General features: G+C 42.3%; 1 protein-coding gene across 2 annotated transcripts in view; it reads left to right on the top strand.

Moving 5' to 3' along the window:
• LOC111965699 (ubiquitin-like protein 3) overlaps window positions 1-5,746 on the top strand; it is a 6,922-nt gene extending 1,176 nt beyond the window's left edge. The window contains exons 2-6 of one of the 2 annotated variants that reach the window (XM_070444194.1): window positions 2,376-2,514; window positions 2,673-2,781; window positions 3,142-3,228; window positions 3,657-3,734; window positions 3,946-5,746. In XM_070444194.1, the coding sequence (XP_070300295.1) occupies window positions 2,503-2,514; window positions 2,673-2,781; window positions 3,142-3,228; window positions 3,657-3,734; window positions 3,946-3,998 (339 nt within the window). In that variant the 5' untranslated portion in view covers window positions 2,376-2,502 and the 3' untranslated portion in view covers window positions 3,999-5,746. The remainder of the gene's footprint in view (window positions 1-2,375; window positions 2,515-2,672; window positions 2,782-3,141; window positions 3,229-3,656; window positions 3,735-3,945) is intronic. The other variant, XM_023989928.2, reaches the window with a different exon arrangement.
• Window positions 5,747-14,452: the final 8,706 nt, after the last annotated feature.

Raw genomic sequence — 14,452 nt, 5'->3', positions numbered from 1 at the left:
TGTTATAAACATTTCCACACTGAGGTTGGAATAATGCTGTGAAAATTATAATGCACTTTTAGTGTAAGAGCTGTTTTTCAGACTGCCTGAAATGTCAGCCAGTTTTGGTGGGAGGGAGTTTTGGCCTTCTATGGGTAATGTCACCATGTMGTAAATTGGTTAATAGACCAATAGAGTTCCACACCTCTKTGCCTATAACGGCTCATTTAAACTTCCCTTCCCCACTCAAAACATTCCCAGACAGTCTTAGCTAAATTCTTGCTTGAGAAATTGTCCTTTTACTAAGAAGCTATTTAAAGAAAATATATATCTTTGTTTTGAATAAAAAATTAAAAAATCTCGCTAAGCTACTTAATTGTTACCCAGAAATGATTTGCTATTGAGATATAAACGMCTGTATTGGACCTTTAACTGATTTGTTTCCTATCCCCAAATCACAGCTCTACCCTCTTGGATATTGTTCATTTCTGAACAAACCTGTATGACCAMTGTAAAAACCATGTCCGTGGCACTTTTGTGGTAAGGCATGGCTGGAGAGGGGATTGTTTTTTCGGAACTGAGGAGAACCAGTCAAATTGAAYTCATAAACAATCTAAAATCAATGCAGAAGCTAGTAGGCTACTCTGGACTGCCTGTACTATTGTACTGATGCCAGCTTGTGGTGTTCTGGAGTCGTCTACTTTTGCTTATTTGGTAGAATCCCTCATTGTTACATTTCTGTTCTCAATGCACGCATGTTGCAGACCTTTTCTCTTAATTCAAATCTGAGTTTTTAAAGTGCATTTTTGTTTGTCTCTTGATTGGATAATCTTAACAGTATATCCGTGATGGATTAGAAAAAAGGGCAGCTGGGCAGATTCTAGTTCGTTTTTTGTTTGTTTGGTTGTGGATAAGGGGGGGTTAAAGCTTGTTAATGATGACATGGGTATGTAACCCCACACGAAGGGGTTATGCAGTTCATGGGGGGGAGGGGATGGGACTTCCTCTGCTTAGGGGGGGTTGGCGTGTTTGTAAACGGATCATTGTAGGACTGTCCTGACGTCACACCTGGTGGCACGCTCTTTGTTCTGGCTTCCCTGATTACCGACAGTGAAAGTTTAGGATCAAATTAACACATTGTAATATGTGGGGAAATTACCCATCTGTTAATGTAACATTGATATTGGTCTCCAAACTATAATAGTATTGGTAGGCCTAATGGTTGGAATGCCATGATTTCCCAGGCATTTGCTGGATTCTGGTGGAATACCTATATCTACTTTGGTGAATGATTTCTTTTTTTAATGTGAGGCAGTGGTTGTGTGTGTGCAGCGTGTTACGATCTGTCAACTGATGGAGAGATGCAGAGGAGGGGTGGAGACAGTGTGCCTTCCGTCCATAATGATGCTTCAGGGAAAAATGCTCTATCGGAGGTTCTGACCTGGGGCTGCTGCCACCACAGGAGGGAAGGCTTTGAGCCAGGGTCTCCTCTTGTGCAGGCACTGCTGTGTATGCTTAAGGCTACTTACCGTAGCGGATGTTTTATGAGTTTAGAATTGATGAGTTGATAATAGATCCCATTTACATAGCCTACATGGAGTGTCTGACAGGAAACCTCAGGGTTGCACTACCTCATTCTACTTCATGTGAAATTATGTTTCCCTATTGCCCAATAGGATTTCAATTTCATGACTTGTATGTACTTTGATTTCTCAGAAATAATCAGTTGGTTTTATTCATCATTTGATTCATTATTCTGTGGCATTTGGGATTTGACTCAATGCACTGGACCAACTGCCTTACCTTGTCCTCTTTCGCCGTTTATTCCCAGCAGAACTCTGCAAACAGCATGTGGATGATGTAACTGTTAAACCAAATAACTATTTTAAATCCAAGAATATATATATTTTTTTAAAGTGCCATTACCCAAGTCTCCTAAAAAGTAAACCAGGACCATCCTTTTGGACTCTGTAAATGACTAATAAATATGAAATGGTCTGTTTGTTTTAGGAGCCTTTTAAAGGCTTTAGGGAAACATGTCATGAGGTGCTAGTACGATTAGGGCAACATGTCAAACACATTTTCATGTATTATTTTTTTCTCTCGATGCTTTCATTTAGTGGACTGGGTGGGTACAAAGAAGAGCAGGGAAAAGCCCTTTCTAAGATCTTRKCGTWCCCCCCCCCCCCCCCCCCCCCCCAGGGTRCCTKCGCSTTSGCAKTARCKKTGTAATAATGTGGCCCAGGGCTGTCTGGGACACCTGGGGTTATCACATTAGGCCGACAGCCCGGAGAGAGGAGCTGCTCCCTGCCTCAAGCCACTGAAGGCCCACTGTTCTCCCCCTCCACCCCATCACCCCCCAGCTCCACCCTTATCTATGCCCTGTCCTACTATAGGGGCTCACTACACAACAAGCTCAGTCCTCTCTGAAGGAAGCAGCCCAGTCAAAGGGGCTGAGAGCTGCACCAGAGAAATCTAATTAGACAGGAATGCCAATTTCGGTGCAGGCTTCCGAAGGTCATCATGTCATTCGAGGTGAGAGAAAACGGAAGGATTCCATGTGATTAGGCGAAGCTACGTGCCTCTCATTGCTCGATGAGGTGGAAATGTGGACTTTTATTATACTGTAATTTTGTGTGATTTCTGTGGTGCATGTGTAGGATTATTAAGATGTTTTGTTTGGGCCATTCCAGGTGAACCTGCGTCTTATCCTGGTCAGTGGGAAGACACAAGACTTCATCTTTTCCCCCAACGACTCGGCCATGGACATCGCCAAGCACGTCTTTGATAACTGGCCCTTGGGTGAGTTTTTGCATGTTGGGAGGTGGACCAGGAAACTACCACTTCACTGTCTTGTTTTCTATTGAGMTGTATTGTGGAATTAATCAGGTCACTTCAACTGTCTGATTTATTGTACTGGGCATACTTCTGTTTCTTGTTGTGAAAGACCACTTTGAAGTCCATTACTGTTATAGGAACAGCTGTTGGACCATGCCTTGTGTCGTAGCACTTTATTCCATCTCCACACCCCTGATGATGGTAGTAATGTTTGTGTGGGTTCAACCACTGCAGGAAGTGTCTGAGTGTTTCTGGCGCTGATGATTTCTTCTCCCCCCCTGAGCTTCTGTGTGTTGCTCTAATGTTGTCTCATCGCTCCATCAGGATGGGAGGAGGAGCAGGTGAGCAGCGCCAGCATCCTACGCCTCATCTTCCAGGGACGCTTCCTGCATGGCAACGTCACCCTGGGAGGTATTTGATGGACCCTCCTACACACACACACACACACACACACACACACACACACTCATCCTACATGTCTGAAATTCACTAGTGAATACTGTGATTGAATCACCTGTGTCCTTTGAAATTAAGTTTGACCCTAGAGTCGATGTCCGCTCCCCCGCAAACATCTAATTAGCATAATAAAAACATCAACTGTTTGAGTAAGAGATATTCGTTTTTTTTTTGTTGAATGGGCTGTGTCTCAATCCGCCAATGGCGGCCTTAGACTCTAGAGGGTTACCCGTGCCACACTTAAGGACGTTCACTGGAATGAATGAATCTTCAAAGATGGAGAATGGGCATTCGGAACATGTTTAGTAATACCATAATTAAAGAGGATTTATATATTCTGCATATTAATTGTTCATTGTGTCTGTCCTTTTTTGTTTTTTAAGCTTTAAAGCTGCCCCCTGGCCGAACAACTGTCATGCACTTGGTTGCCAGAGAGACCCTGCCAGAGCCTAACTCCCATGGTGAGAACCCCTCCGTCTCGTTCTGTCTCCTCATCTCAAGGAGGTCAACCCATCCCATCACCTAGCTGTCAGGGACCATGTTGAGCTGTAATTGCTACAGCTTTAGGCCTTATGGTCCCTTTTAAACCGAAAAGTCTGGTGATATTGCTCTCTAGTTGTCGTGTTTGCAGTTGTCTCACCAAGTTTCTTTCTATCGTCCTCGTCTTTGTAGGTCAGCGTAACCGGGAGAAGACCGCGGAGAGCAACTGCTGTCTGCTCTTGTAAAGACGACAACAAACAACAATCCTCCCCTTAACCCTCCCCCACGTTCACCCCTGCTCGGCTTCTGTCTGCCCGTCAACCATGGATTTGGAGAGATCACAGGGAGATGGGTCACAGAGCTGTCAGCCTGCTGTCTGGCACATGTTTGTGGCACTCTGACCCAATCGGTGGCTTTGGAATTATTTGTAGTTTATTTTWTTWTWTTTTTTTCGTACCCATTTATTCAGATCAATTTTCTTTTTTCACCCTTTTGCCAGATTCTGCCTTTTTTCTTCTGTGTTGTAAAACCATGTTAAGAATTTGTACATATAATCTCCGTGGTTACCCAGGATGAGCTAGCTGGGTGGCCATACAGGTTTTGAAGACCTCCCACAGAAATACTGTCAAACTATGACTTCGGAACATTGACCCGTACTGTGACTGTGGCGTTGGTCATTTGCATTGACTCCAAGTATCTTTCTGCTAATGAAATGGAAGTTCCCATGGCTCTTGTAGAACGGCGTTAAAACCTCTCATTGCACTTAACTGGGTTGTTTATTTGAAAGTGTTTCTTGTAGATTTTTTTTGTATCGTCTTAATCTTCCCATCTTACAGAGGAAGAGAGAATAATGTCCTACTGTTAGACAAAGTGCCATCCTCCTCACCCGATGTAGACCGTGCACAGTACAGTAGTTGACTCCTACTAGCAGGGTGTGTGTAGTCTGKCATAGCACCAGTGGAGTGGTGTGTATCTCTGTGACATGGGCCACACTCGTGTTTGTTCCTGGACTTGGACCAACAGAGGAAGAGTTCAAAGTTGTGCCACACCTGTGTGTGTGGCATTGTCACGTGTTTGATCACCTCGACGGTGAATGAGGAACTGGTCTAGCTAGAAGAATCTAAACTAACTCCTACACGTTCTCCCCCTGGTTGTGAAGCCCTGCTTTTTCCCTTCTTTTTTAACTGAGTGAAAAGTATTGAAGGATTGCTTCTGCGTGACCATTGTCATTCTGTATGGCTTCCACCTCTGATCAACATGACCATTTAGACTACATCCCGTCCCATGGGACAGCCCCCTCGCCACTCCCCGTCCGACCTGAGTGAGGAATAAGGGAATCGACACCAGGAGCCAATCAACAGAGAGGTGTTGGTAGTTGGAGGGCTTCATGGCCAGCTACAGGACATTAGGGCTAGAGGCATGAGAGGGAGCAATTCCTTGGAGAGGGTTCCCCTCTGGAAAATAGGAGGAGATGATGATGATGGTATTTGACCTCCTTTTTGTTTGGATGCTGTCTGTTTTTGTTTGCCTTTTTGATTGTGGAATTATTCAGTAATATCATTAATATTGCAATTGGAAAATGTCAATTTTTATCTTGTATTGATATTGTTTGTCCAGTTGCTGATGTCTGACTCCTGTTAATTGAATGCTTTTTGTCCCAGGGGTTAGTGTGTGTGGGAATTGCGTATTAATTTTACATGACTGTTGTATGTGTGAGTGGATGGGTTGGGGAAATGACTTGAGTGTATGGAGACCGTTTGTGTATTTGAGTAATGGGTGTGTGTTTGCGAAAACCTAAAAACGGTGTGTTTTGTGTGTGTGAGCACTGGAGGTTGGTGGTGGAGTAGGAGGATAGATTGGTCTTGGGTGGCTGTGGTTTCCATGGAAACAGTGTGAATCCTTCCTTTTAGTGAGTGTCCTTTGGTTAGTGTCCGTCAACCAATGTCACTGCTATGAAATGTAGCTCAATATGAATAAATGTTTAAAAAAATAATACTAATGAAATGTGGTCTGCTTAAAGCTTGTATTATAAATTAATAAAACATCTTTAAAGAAATGTTCTGTAAGTTTTAAAGTGTGAAACACTTTGCTTGTACAATATGCATTCTTCATTGTAGAGGTCGTGTCTTGCGATATAGGGGACAGATCTGTTCTTTGTCAGGAGCAGATGGATGGCCGCTGGGTGGCAGTGTTGTGTAGGTCCTCCATTCTCATCCTAGTCCCTGGGCTATCACTGTTCAACACCTCCTGGTTGAGTCCCATACTTGTATTTTTTTTATTAACTAGGCAAGTCAGTTAAGAAAACAATGACGGCCTACCCCAGCCAAACCCGGACGACGATGGGCCAATTGTGCGACGCCCTATGGAACTTCCAATCACGGACGGATGTGATATAGCCTGGATTCGAYCCAGGGACTGTAGTGACGCCTCTTGCATTGAGATGCAGTGCCTGAGACCGCTTTGCCACTCAGGCGCACCTGTACCGATAAGAATTCCATGTGTGTGATACTCCAAGGTCAAAATGTACTATTTGATGTTGGCTGTTACATAACCTTTTCCTCTGACTGTAATAATGGTTGGCTGACGTTATCTATTATTCAGAGATTCTTTGCAATGAATGTAGTTAAGTAGTAGACTGATCAATATTACTCTCCAATATCACATAAGTTACCTTTAACAATGGATAAGAATCAGTGTCATTTTGATGGATTACCATATGTGGACTTGGATAACTAAAGCGTAGTAATCAGTCACTAGATTAAATAAAGTTTAAATACATTTTTGTTAAATAAAAAATTGCTATTTTAATACATTCTGATAGCTTTGGTGCTGGAAATAAGTTTGGGCATCTTGGATTCTGTCTGCGAATTAGACCCCATATAAAATGCTGTAGTGATGTAGTCGAAACAGTTGGTCGAGATCCTATTATTCTCTCCAAAAACCTGGTTGTGATGTATAGCTGAGAGAGCTCCAGGTTTCCAGTTGACGTTGGCAATAAAATTTWGGAAAAGTGCTGTCAAGCTCCCAGATTTATTCTAAAACCTACTGCTGTTCTTAATCTTTTAAATCAAACTACTTGTTCTTCCATGCATCTGCTCATGTCTCTGTCTCAGTTTTTAGCTCTCTGGCAGTGGATGAAGTAACAACACAGAGAGGAGAGAGATGGTCATAACAAAGGGGTCTCAAATGTGAGGTGATAACCAGCAACTCTGACCTGAAAGCAGCATCTGTTGAAAGCATCACTGCTCTAAACACAGATACCACTGTTTCAGGATGAATAACTTTGCGGTCTTGCATGAATTGGCACGTGCGGTCAGTCTGTCCAGTGTGTTAGAGTGGGCCCCAGTCCAGGGTTGGCGACCAAGGGTAACAGAACCACACATGGTTCAGCTGGGCCGTCTGTGGGTACAGTGTGCTATGCTGCTGTGGTGATCGGCAGGGGTGGGGTGGAGTCCAGCTGCCGTACCCAGCTTCCTCTGGCCTTGGCTGGGAACTCTCCTCTGCAGGGAAGCCGTGATCTGGGAGAGGGGCTGCATGTGGCGGAGCGGAGGCCTGTCTTTGTAGGGATTTCTGAGGCCCTGGGAGACCCGTCACTCTTTTTCCCTCTGTTCATCTTGGGCTCTATGTGAGAAACACTCCCTCCTCCTGCACCCCCACCCCCCTCCCTTTCTCTCTCAGAGGCCCTCTGCAGACACTGGGTAATAGGTGTGTGAACATCATAAAAGTATTAGATGTCTGAGGCTCTGCACTTGCAGTGGGTTGTGACTAAGGTTGCAACGCTACCGGAAATTTACCAAAGTTACTGGAATCTTCTGTTTTAATATATAGTACTAATTGGTTATATCTGTGTCCACATTGTCCATGAGTTTCTAGTAGATAGACCACATGGTTCAAGAGAAAATAGCCTAATTAATGAAAAAAGTATTTAGTCAACAATGGCCTTATTTACAGTGGTGGAAAAAYGTACTCAATTGTTATACTTGAGTAAAAGTAAAGATACATTTATAGAAAATTACTCAAGTAAAGTGAAAGTCACCCAGTCAAATAGTACTTGAGTAAAAGTCTAAAAGTATTTGGATACTTAAGTATCAAAAGTAAATGGAACTGCTCAAATGTACTTAAGTATCAAAAGTAAAAGTATAAACCATTTCAAATTCCGTATAATAAGCAAACCAGACTGCACAAATTTCTTATATTTTTTTTATTGATGGATATCCAGGGGCACACTCCAACACTCAGACATAATTTATACAAACAAAGCATTTGTGTTTAGTGAGTCTGCCAGATCAGAGGCAGTAAGGATGACCAGGGATGTTCTCTTGATAAGTGTGTGAATTGGACCATTTTCCTGTCAAAATGTAACGAGTACTCTTAGGTGTCAGGGGAAATGTATGGAGTAAAAACTACATTATTTTCTTTAGGAATGTAGTGAAGTAAAAGTAAAAGTTGGAAAAAATAGAAATAGAAAAGTAAAGTACAGATATCCCCAAAAATTACTTAAGTACTACTTTAAAGTATTTTTACTTAAGTACTTTACACCACTAATTATTTTCAATGAACTCTGTAACTCTTCTTACAATTGACTTTTTCCACAACTGCCACCAGTTTGATGTCAAAACATTGACAACAAATACACATTGACATACTAAAATAAGGGGGAGAAAATATATATATATAAAGGATATTTCATGCTGAAATCCTCATATTAAACACCAATGGTATTCACTAAGCTGATGGTTTATATTTAGGATAATGTTTTACAGGTTTGTCATTCAATAAAAAAAAATCTTTAATTATTTCATATATTTTACCTGTGATAAGGCCAGATAGAGGGTCAGAGATAATTAGACGCCATTAATAATCTGAAGTACCCAAAAGGGCCACTAGATGTCTTGTGATAGATTACATAAAATCCTTGAAAGATACCAAATTCCGGTACTTTACCGGTAAAATTTGAACGTTTCCAGTAAATACCCTCCCTTTGCAAACCTAGTTGTGACTTACTGTTTATACATTTTTTAATTCCTCTGTTCTTTAAGCCTACCAGAATCCATTTCCCCCTTCCTGCTTCTGGCTGGTGCAGATACATCTTGCCTTGTCATTCCCACTTATATTAAAACCAGCTGTGAGTGCACACAAGCACACACACACACACACAGTTGAGCACATAGACTGAGGACAAGCTACTGATACCACAGAGTCTGAGCTTGTCATTCTAAGTCAGTCAGCCTTTCTGTACAGCCTGGTTAGACTGTAGTGTGGGAGAAAGCCAGACGGGATGCGTGAGAATGTTGTTTCGGTGTGTGTCGCTGTCTGTCTGTGTGAAAGTGTGTACGTACACTTGTGCCTATTTTTTTACAGCGTGTGCATTCCTCCGTCTCATTTTTTTTATGCACCAGAACCCCACTCATGGTGGAGTTATAAGAGTTCAGTTGGTCAGTATGAAAACACACACACACATCCACCACACACATGCTCGCATGGGTGTGAATGAGTGTTCACACACTGACTGAAGCAGTCTTTTCCTTCTCTTCACTCCCTTCTCCAGTCATCCCCTCTTCTCCTAATTGGAAAAATGACACCAGTTCATGTGACTCCATTCGTTCCACGTGAAAGGACCCACACTAGACAGAAGTCAAGGACGCGACGTGGACTTTGCCTTGGCATGTGGAGAGGGAAGGGGCTTTCAATCAACATAGTCCTACTGTTTTCACAGCCAAGAAGTAGCGGCACCAATGTAGAACTGTGGAGGGAGCCACCCAGTCAACCACCGGGCATCGTTTCGCGACATCCATTTTTTATTTGGCAGTGGATTTTACCAGATGGTCCCTTGTCCCTTCATAAAATTCCACTGTAAAAGGGGGCAGGCCAGGGTGGGGGGGGCTTGGCAACAATATACAGTTGAAGTCGGAAGTTTACATACACCTTAGCCAAATACATTTAAACTCAGTTTTTCACAATTCCTGACATTTAATCCTGGTAAAAAGTCCCTGTCTTAGGTCAGTTAGGATCACCACTTTATTTTAAGAATGTGAAATGTCAGAATAGTAGCAGAGAGAATTATTTATTTCAGCTTTTATTTCTTTTATCACATTCCCAGTGGGTCAGAAGTTTACATACACTCAATTAGTATTTGGTAGCATTGCCTTTAAAATTGTTTAACTTGGGTCAAATGTTTCAGGTAGCCTTCCACAAGCTTCCCACAATAAGTTGGGTGAATTTTGGACCATTCCTCCCGATAGAGCTGGTGTAACTGAGTCAGGTTTGTAGGCCTCCTTGCTCGCACACGCTTGTTGAGTTCTGCCCACAAATCTTCGATAGGATTGAGGTCAGGGCTTTGTGATGGCCACTCCAATACCTTGACTTTGTTGTCCTTAAGCCATTTTGCCACAACTCTGGAAGTGTACTTGGGGTCATTGTCCATTTGAAAGATCCATTTGCAACCAAGCTTTAACTTCCTGACTGATGTCTTGAGATGTTGCTTCAATATATCCACATAATTTTCCTCCCACATGATGCCATCTATTTTGTATAGTGCACCAGTCCCTCCTGCAGCAAAGCTCCCCCACAAAATGATGCTGCCACCCCCGTGCTTCACGGTTGGGATGCGTGTTCTTCGGCTTGCAAGCCTCCCCCTTTTTCCTCCAAACATAACGATGGTCTTTATGGCCAAAAAGTTCTATTTTTGTTTCATCAGACCAGAGGACATTTGTCCAAAACGTACAATATTTGTCCCCATGTGCAGTTAGTAGTCTGGCTTTTTTTATAGCGGTTTTGAAGCAGTGGCTTCTTCCTTGCTGAGTGGCCTTTCAGGTTATGTCAATATTGGACTAATTTTTTGTAGGTTTTAAGTACATTCATCTCTAGGAGACAGAACGCGTCTCTTTACTGAGCGGTATGAGAGCTCGGGGTCCCATGGTGTTTATACTTACGTACTATTGTTTGTACAGATGAACGTGGTACCTTCAGGCATTTGGAAATTGCTCCCAAGGATGAACCAGACTTGTGGAGGTCTACAATTTTTTTCTGAGGTCTTGGCTGATTTCTTTTGATTTTCCCATGATGTCAAGCAAAGAGGCACTGAGTTTGAAGGTATGGCCGTGAAATACATCCACAGGTACACCTCCAATTGACTCAAATTATGTCAATTAGCCTATCATAAGCTTCTAAAGCCATGACATAATTTTCTGGAATTTTCCAAGCTGTTTAAAGGCACAGTCAACTTAGTGTATGTAAACTTCTGACCCACTGGAATTGTGATACAGTGAATTATAAGTGAAATAATCTGTCTGTAAACAATTGTTTGAAAAATGACTTGTGTCATGCACAAAGTAGATGTCCTAACCGACTTGTCAAAAAACTATAGTTTGTTAACAAGAAATTTGTGGAGTGGTTGAAAAACGAGTTTTAATGACTCCAACCTAAGTGTATGTAAGCTTCTGACTTCAACTGTAAATTCTGTACCTCACAGAGCAGGGGCGACCGGGTGGAAATGACAGAAGTGGAGAATAAAGGCGTAAGAAAGAGGGAGTAGTCAAAGGAGAACAGGACTGAGGATGGGAGCCCCGCCTGAGGCATCCTGAGATTTAATCTGTTGTCCCACAGGTTGGTAGACCCATTAATCAACCATAGTTATAAACTGGGTGGTTCGAGCCCTGAATGCTGATTTGCTGACAGCCGTGGTATATCAGACCATATACCACGTATATGACAAAACATGACTTTTTACTGTTCTAACTATGTTGGTGACCACTTTATAATAGCAATAGGGGGGGGGGGGGGGGTATATGGCCAATATACCAAGGCTAAGGGCTGTATCCAGGCACTCCGCATTGCGTTGTCCTTAAGAACAGCCCATAGCCGTGATATATTGGCCATGTACCACCACCCCCCACTCGGGCCTTATTGCTTAATTATAAACCATTATGTAAGGCTGCCTCCTTGCGGTCTCTTCTGTCACAATCTCATGGTCGCTCATGCTCAGTCTATCCCCTCATTGGCCTCTTGTTTTTCTACCTCTTATCCTGTCCTGCTGCCTCAAACCCAACAACATACATTTAGATCATCTCAGATCATATCATTAGGTCCTGCTTATGTACTGCACTGGTAAACATGCTCTTAAATGAAATTCCTTTACTCTGCCTTTAGGGATTGTCTTCTTAGTCTGGTACCCCAACCAGCTTCATAATAATAGTCTAACATCCATCCCATTGAGAGTAAGCCCCCCCACCCCCCACACACACACACACACAAAATACACACTGCATAGGAAAGTATAAATGAAGCCAAGGAGAGGAGCCAATTCAAGCCTCTTTGGATGAGTTGATCTGCTGAGGATAATAAATTAGCCCTGATGTTGACTTTTAGCAGTGGTATTAGTAATCATATTCGATGGAATAGTAATCTCTGCCAAGGCAGAGTCCTCTAGGGGCTGCAGATCACAATACAAATAGCTCAAAGATGATGTGTGAATATAGGGCCAGTTGATGTTTTTCTACAGTAACATTTTGCCATAGATTTGTTTGGATTATTTGGCTTGGCTCTGTATGTGCTCATTGTTAGAGCAGGGCGAGTGGTCACTTTATGGGACTGGTTTCTATCCAAACTCTTAGTGTGGCTTCCCTTGAAATAAAATGAGAAAAAATAAGCTAGGAAGAAAAACATACCAAAGAAATTATACAAAGATAAACTGTGCCAAAACTTGGTAACTACATGCCTTTCAGAATGGTTCAGAATCAGCTACTTCTAAGCCATCAAACAGGTCATGTAAAGTGATTAAATGTTGTTATCTTTGTGTTTGATTACACTTTAGTCATGCACATTGAGTTATTTTGGTTTATCAAAACAGTTTATCAGTTTTAATAAACCACATATTGTAAATCTATCTGATTTGTCTGCTCTGTGCCACCAAACAGACATGATCTTTAAATATAGTGACAAGGATATAGATTCAGTATAGATATCCTGACAGCTGTTTACATAAATATTATTCTGACAMCTGTTGTCATTGGTTTACATAAATATTACCACAAAAAGAACATTGTTTACTTCTGACAAATGATTAATCATATTTCTCTCAGGCTTTGATCAGATGACATGCGTTACATCTCTGGTCTGCGGTCATGAATATGTATCTTTAATGAATTCCATTTGGTTCATGTTTGCATTTTCTCATCTCTCTGTTTTTCTTCCATGATGGTGATGATGATGGGGATGATGATGATGATGATTTATGAATGGGTGGCTCTGGTTTCTGCATCTCCTCAGTGGCTCAGACAGTCAACTCCCGAGGCACCAGAAAGATAAGTATTAGTAAGGAGTTGTTTGTTTGAAGTTTAGTGTCTGTGTCTATTTGTGTTTTGGATCACTGGACCAGAAGGGGAGGAGAGGTGACCTAATCTGGACGTGTGCCCATTCCTTTAACACATCTCGTCATTCACTGACCTACACAGTGGTGCCGTGAGATTCAACTGGACTGTATGAAACTGGAATCAAACCGCCTGGCCAAAGTGCTCTGTGACATCATTCCAACCAACTAATCCCAGTTTGCGTGAGTATTTCAGAGCGTTTCCAATTGAAAATGTGAGCCTGTGCTGTGTGTGTGAGAAAGTGCGTAATGAAATGCTTGTCTTTATACATTTATACGTGTTTCCACAGTATCTGCAAACATTGGTGCTGTATTTCATTGATTGCCTTTATTGGGCTTCTTGTTGCTGTATACCCACATGAAAAAATACTACAGTTTACTATATAARACGAGAGTACTTACTATAGAATTCTATAGTGAAATGTAGTATACTATACTATACACTGTTGTATCCCTTGATCACGTGTAGTACCTACTATAGCATGTTGTTGTATACTGTAGAATACTACAGTAAATACTACAGTAAATAGTACAGTATTCACTGTAATGTTTGTGCCAAATAAAGTCTGCAAAAACACTACAGTGAATACTATAGTATTTATACCATACTATACTATAGTATTTTTTGATGTGGGTGTGGTTCATTAAGGCATCTAGCAGCACATTGCAGTGCATTACAGTAGGTGGTGAGAGATCATAAGAAGTTCACTGTCAGCTGGTGGTATGATCCGGAGGTCTGCCCATTGCCCAACCCTGCCATTCTACACTAAATTACTGCTCTTATCCCCACTAATGGGCTCTCTTGGTAGGATTCCCAATGGTGATGGGGATTTAAATAGCTGGCCCCTCGCACACCACAGCTCTGCATGGATACAGCTGGGCTGCATGGTCTGCTGTAGGCATTATGATACTATTGATTATGTTGTATCACCGAACTCCAAACTACGATGAGAGTACAGGTGAGCCAAACTCCACCTGTTTGTTTTATATGGGATTCCCATCCAACATACAATGTATGGGGATCGACTTGAGTCCACTGATGAACCCTTATGYATCCACAATGGATTGGTCTGGACCGGATCAGTCCGGTTCCATGAGACCAGCACTGCCAGCAGGTTGTGTGTGATCTGACTTTGCAGTGACTCTGACTGTATTGATTGCATAGGGTTAACACAGAGTGAAGACGTGGGCCGGCCTAACCTTGGCCTAGCTGAATCTGACACCTCAGCACCTCCATCAGAGGGTATCAAATGAGGGAGTGTAGGGAGCCAGAGGGTTAAAGGACAAGGTTAGACGTTACTTAAATCCACCCGCATTCACTAAAGTCCRGTG

Source organism: Salvelinus sp. IW2-2015, linkage group LG6.2 (genome assembly GCF_002910315.2).
Source record: "Salvelinus sp. IW2-2015 linkage group LG6.2, ASM291031v2, whole genome shotgun sequence".
In the NCBI taxonomy this organism is placed as follows: Eukaryota; Metazoa; Chordata; class Actinopteri; order Salmoniformes; family Salmonidae; genus Salvelinus; species Salvelinus sp. IW2-2015.
This window is presented reverse-complemented; position numbering and strand designations above follow the sequence as displayed.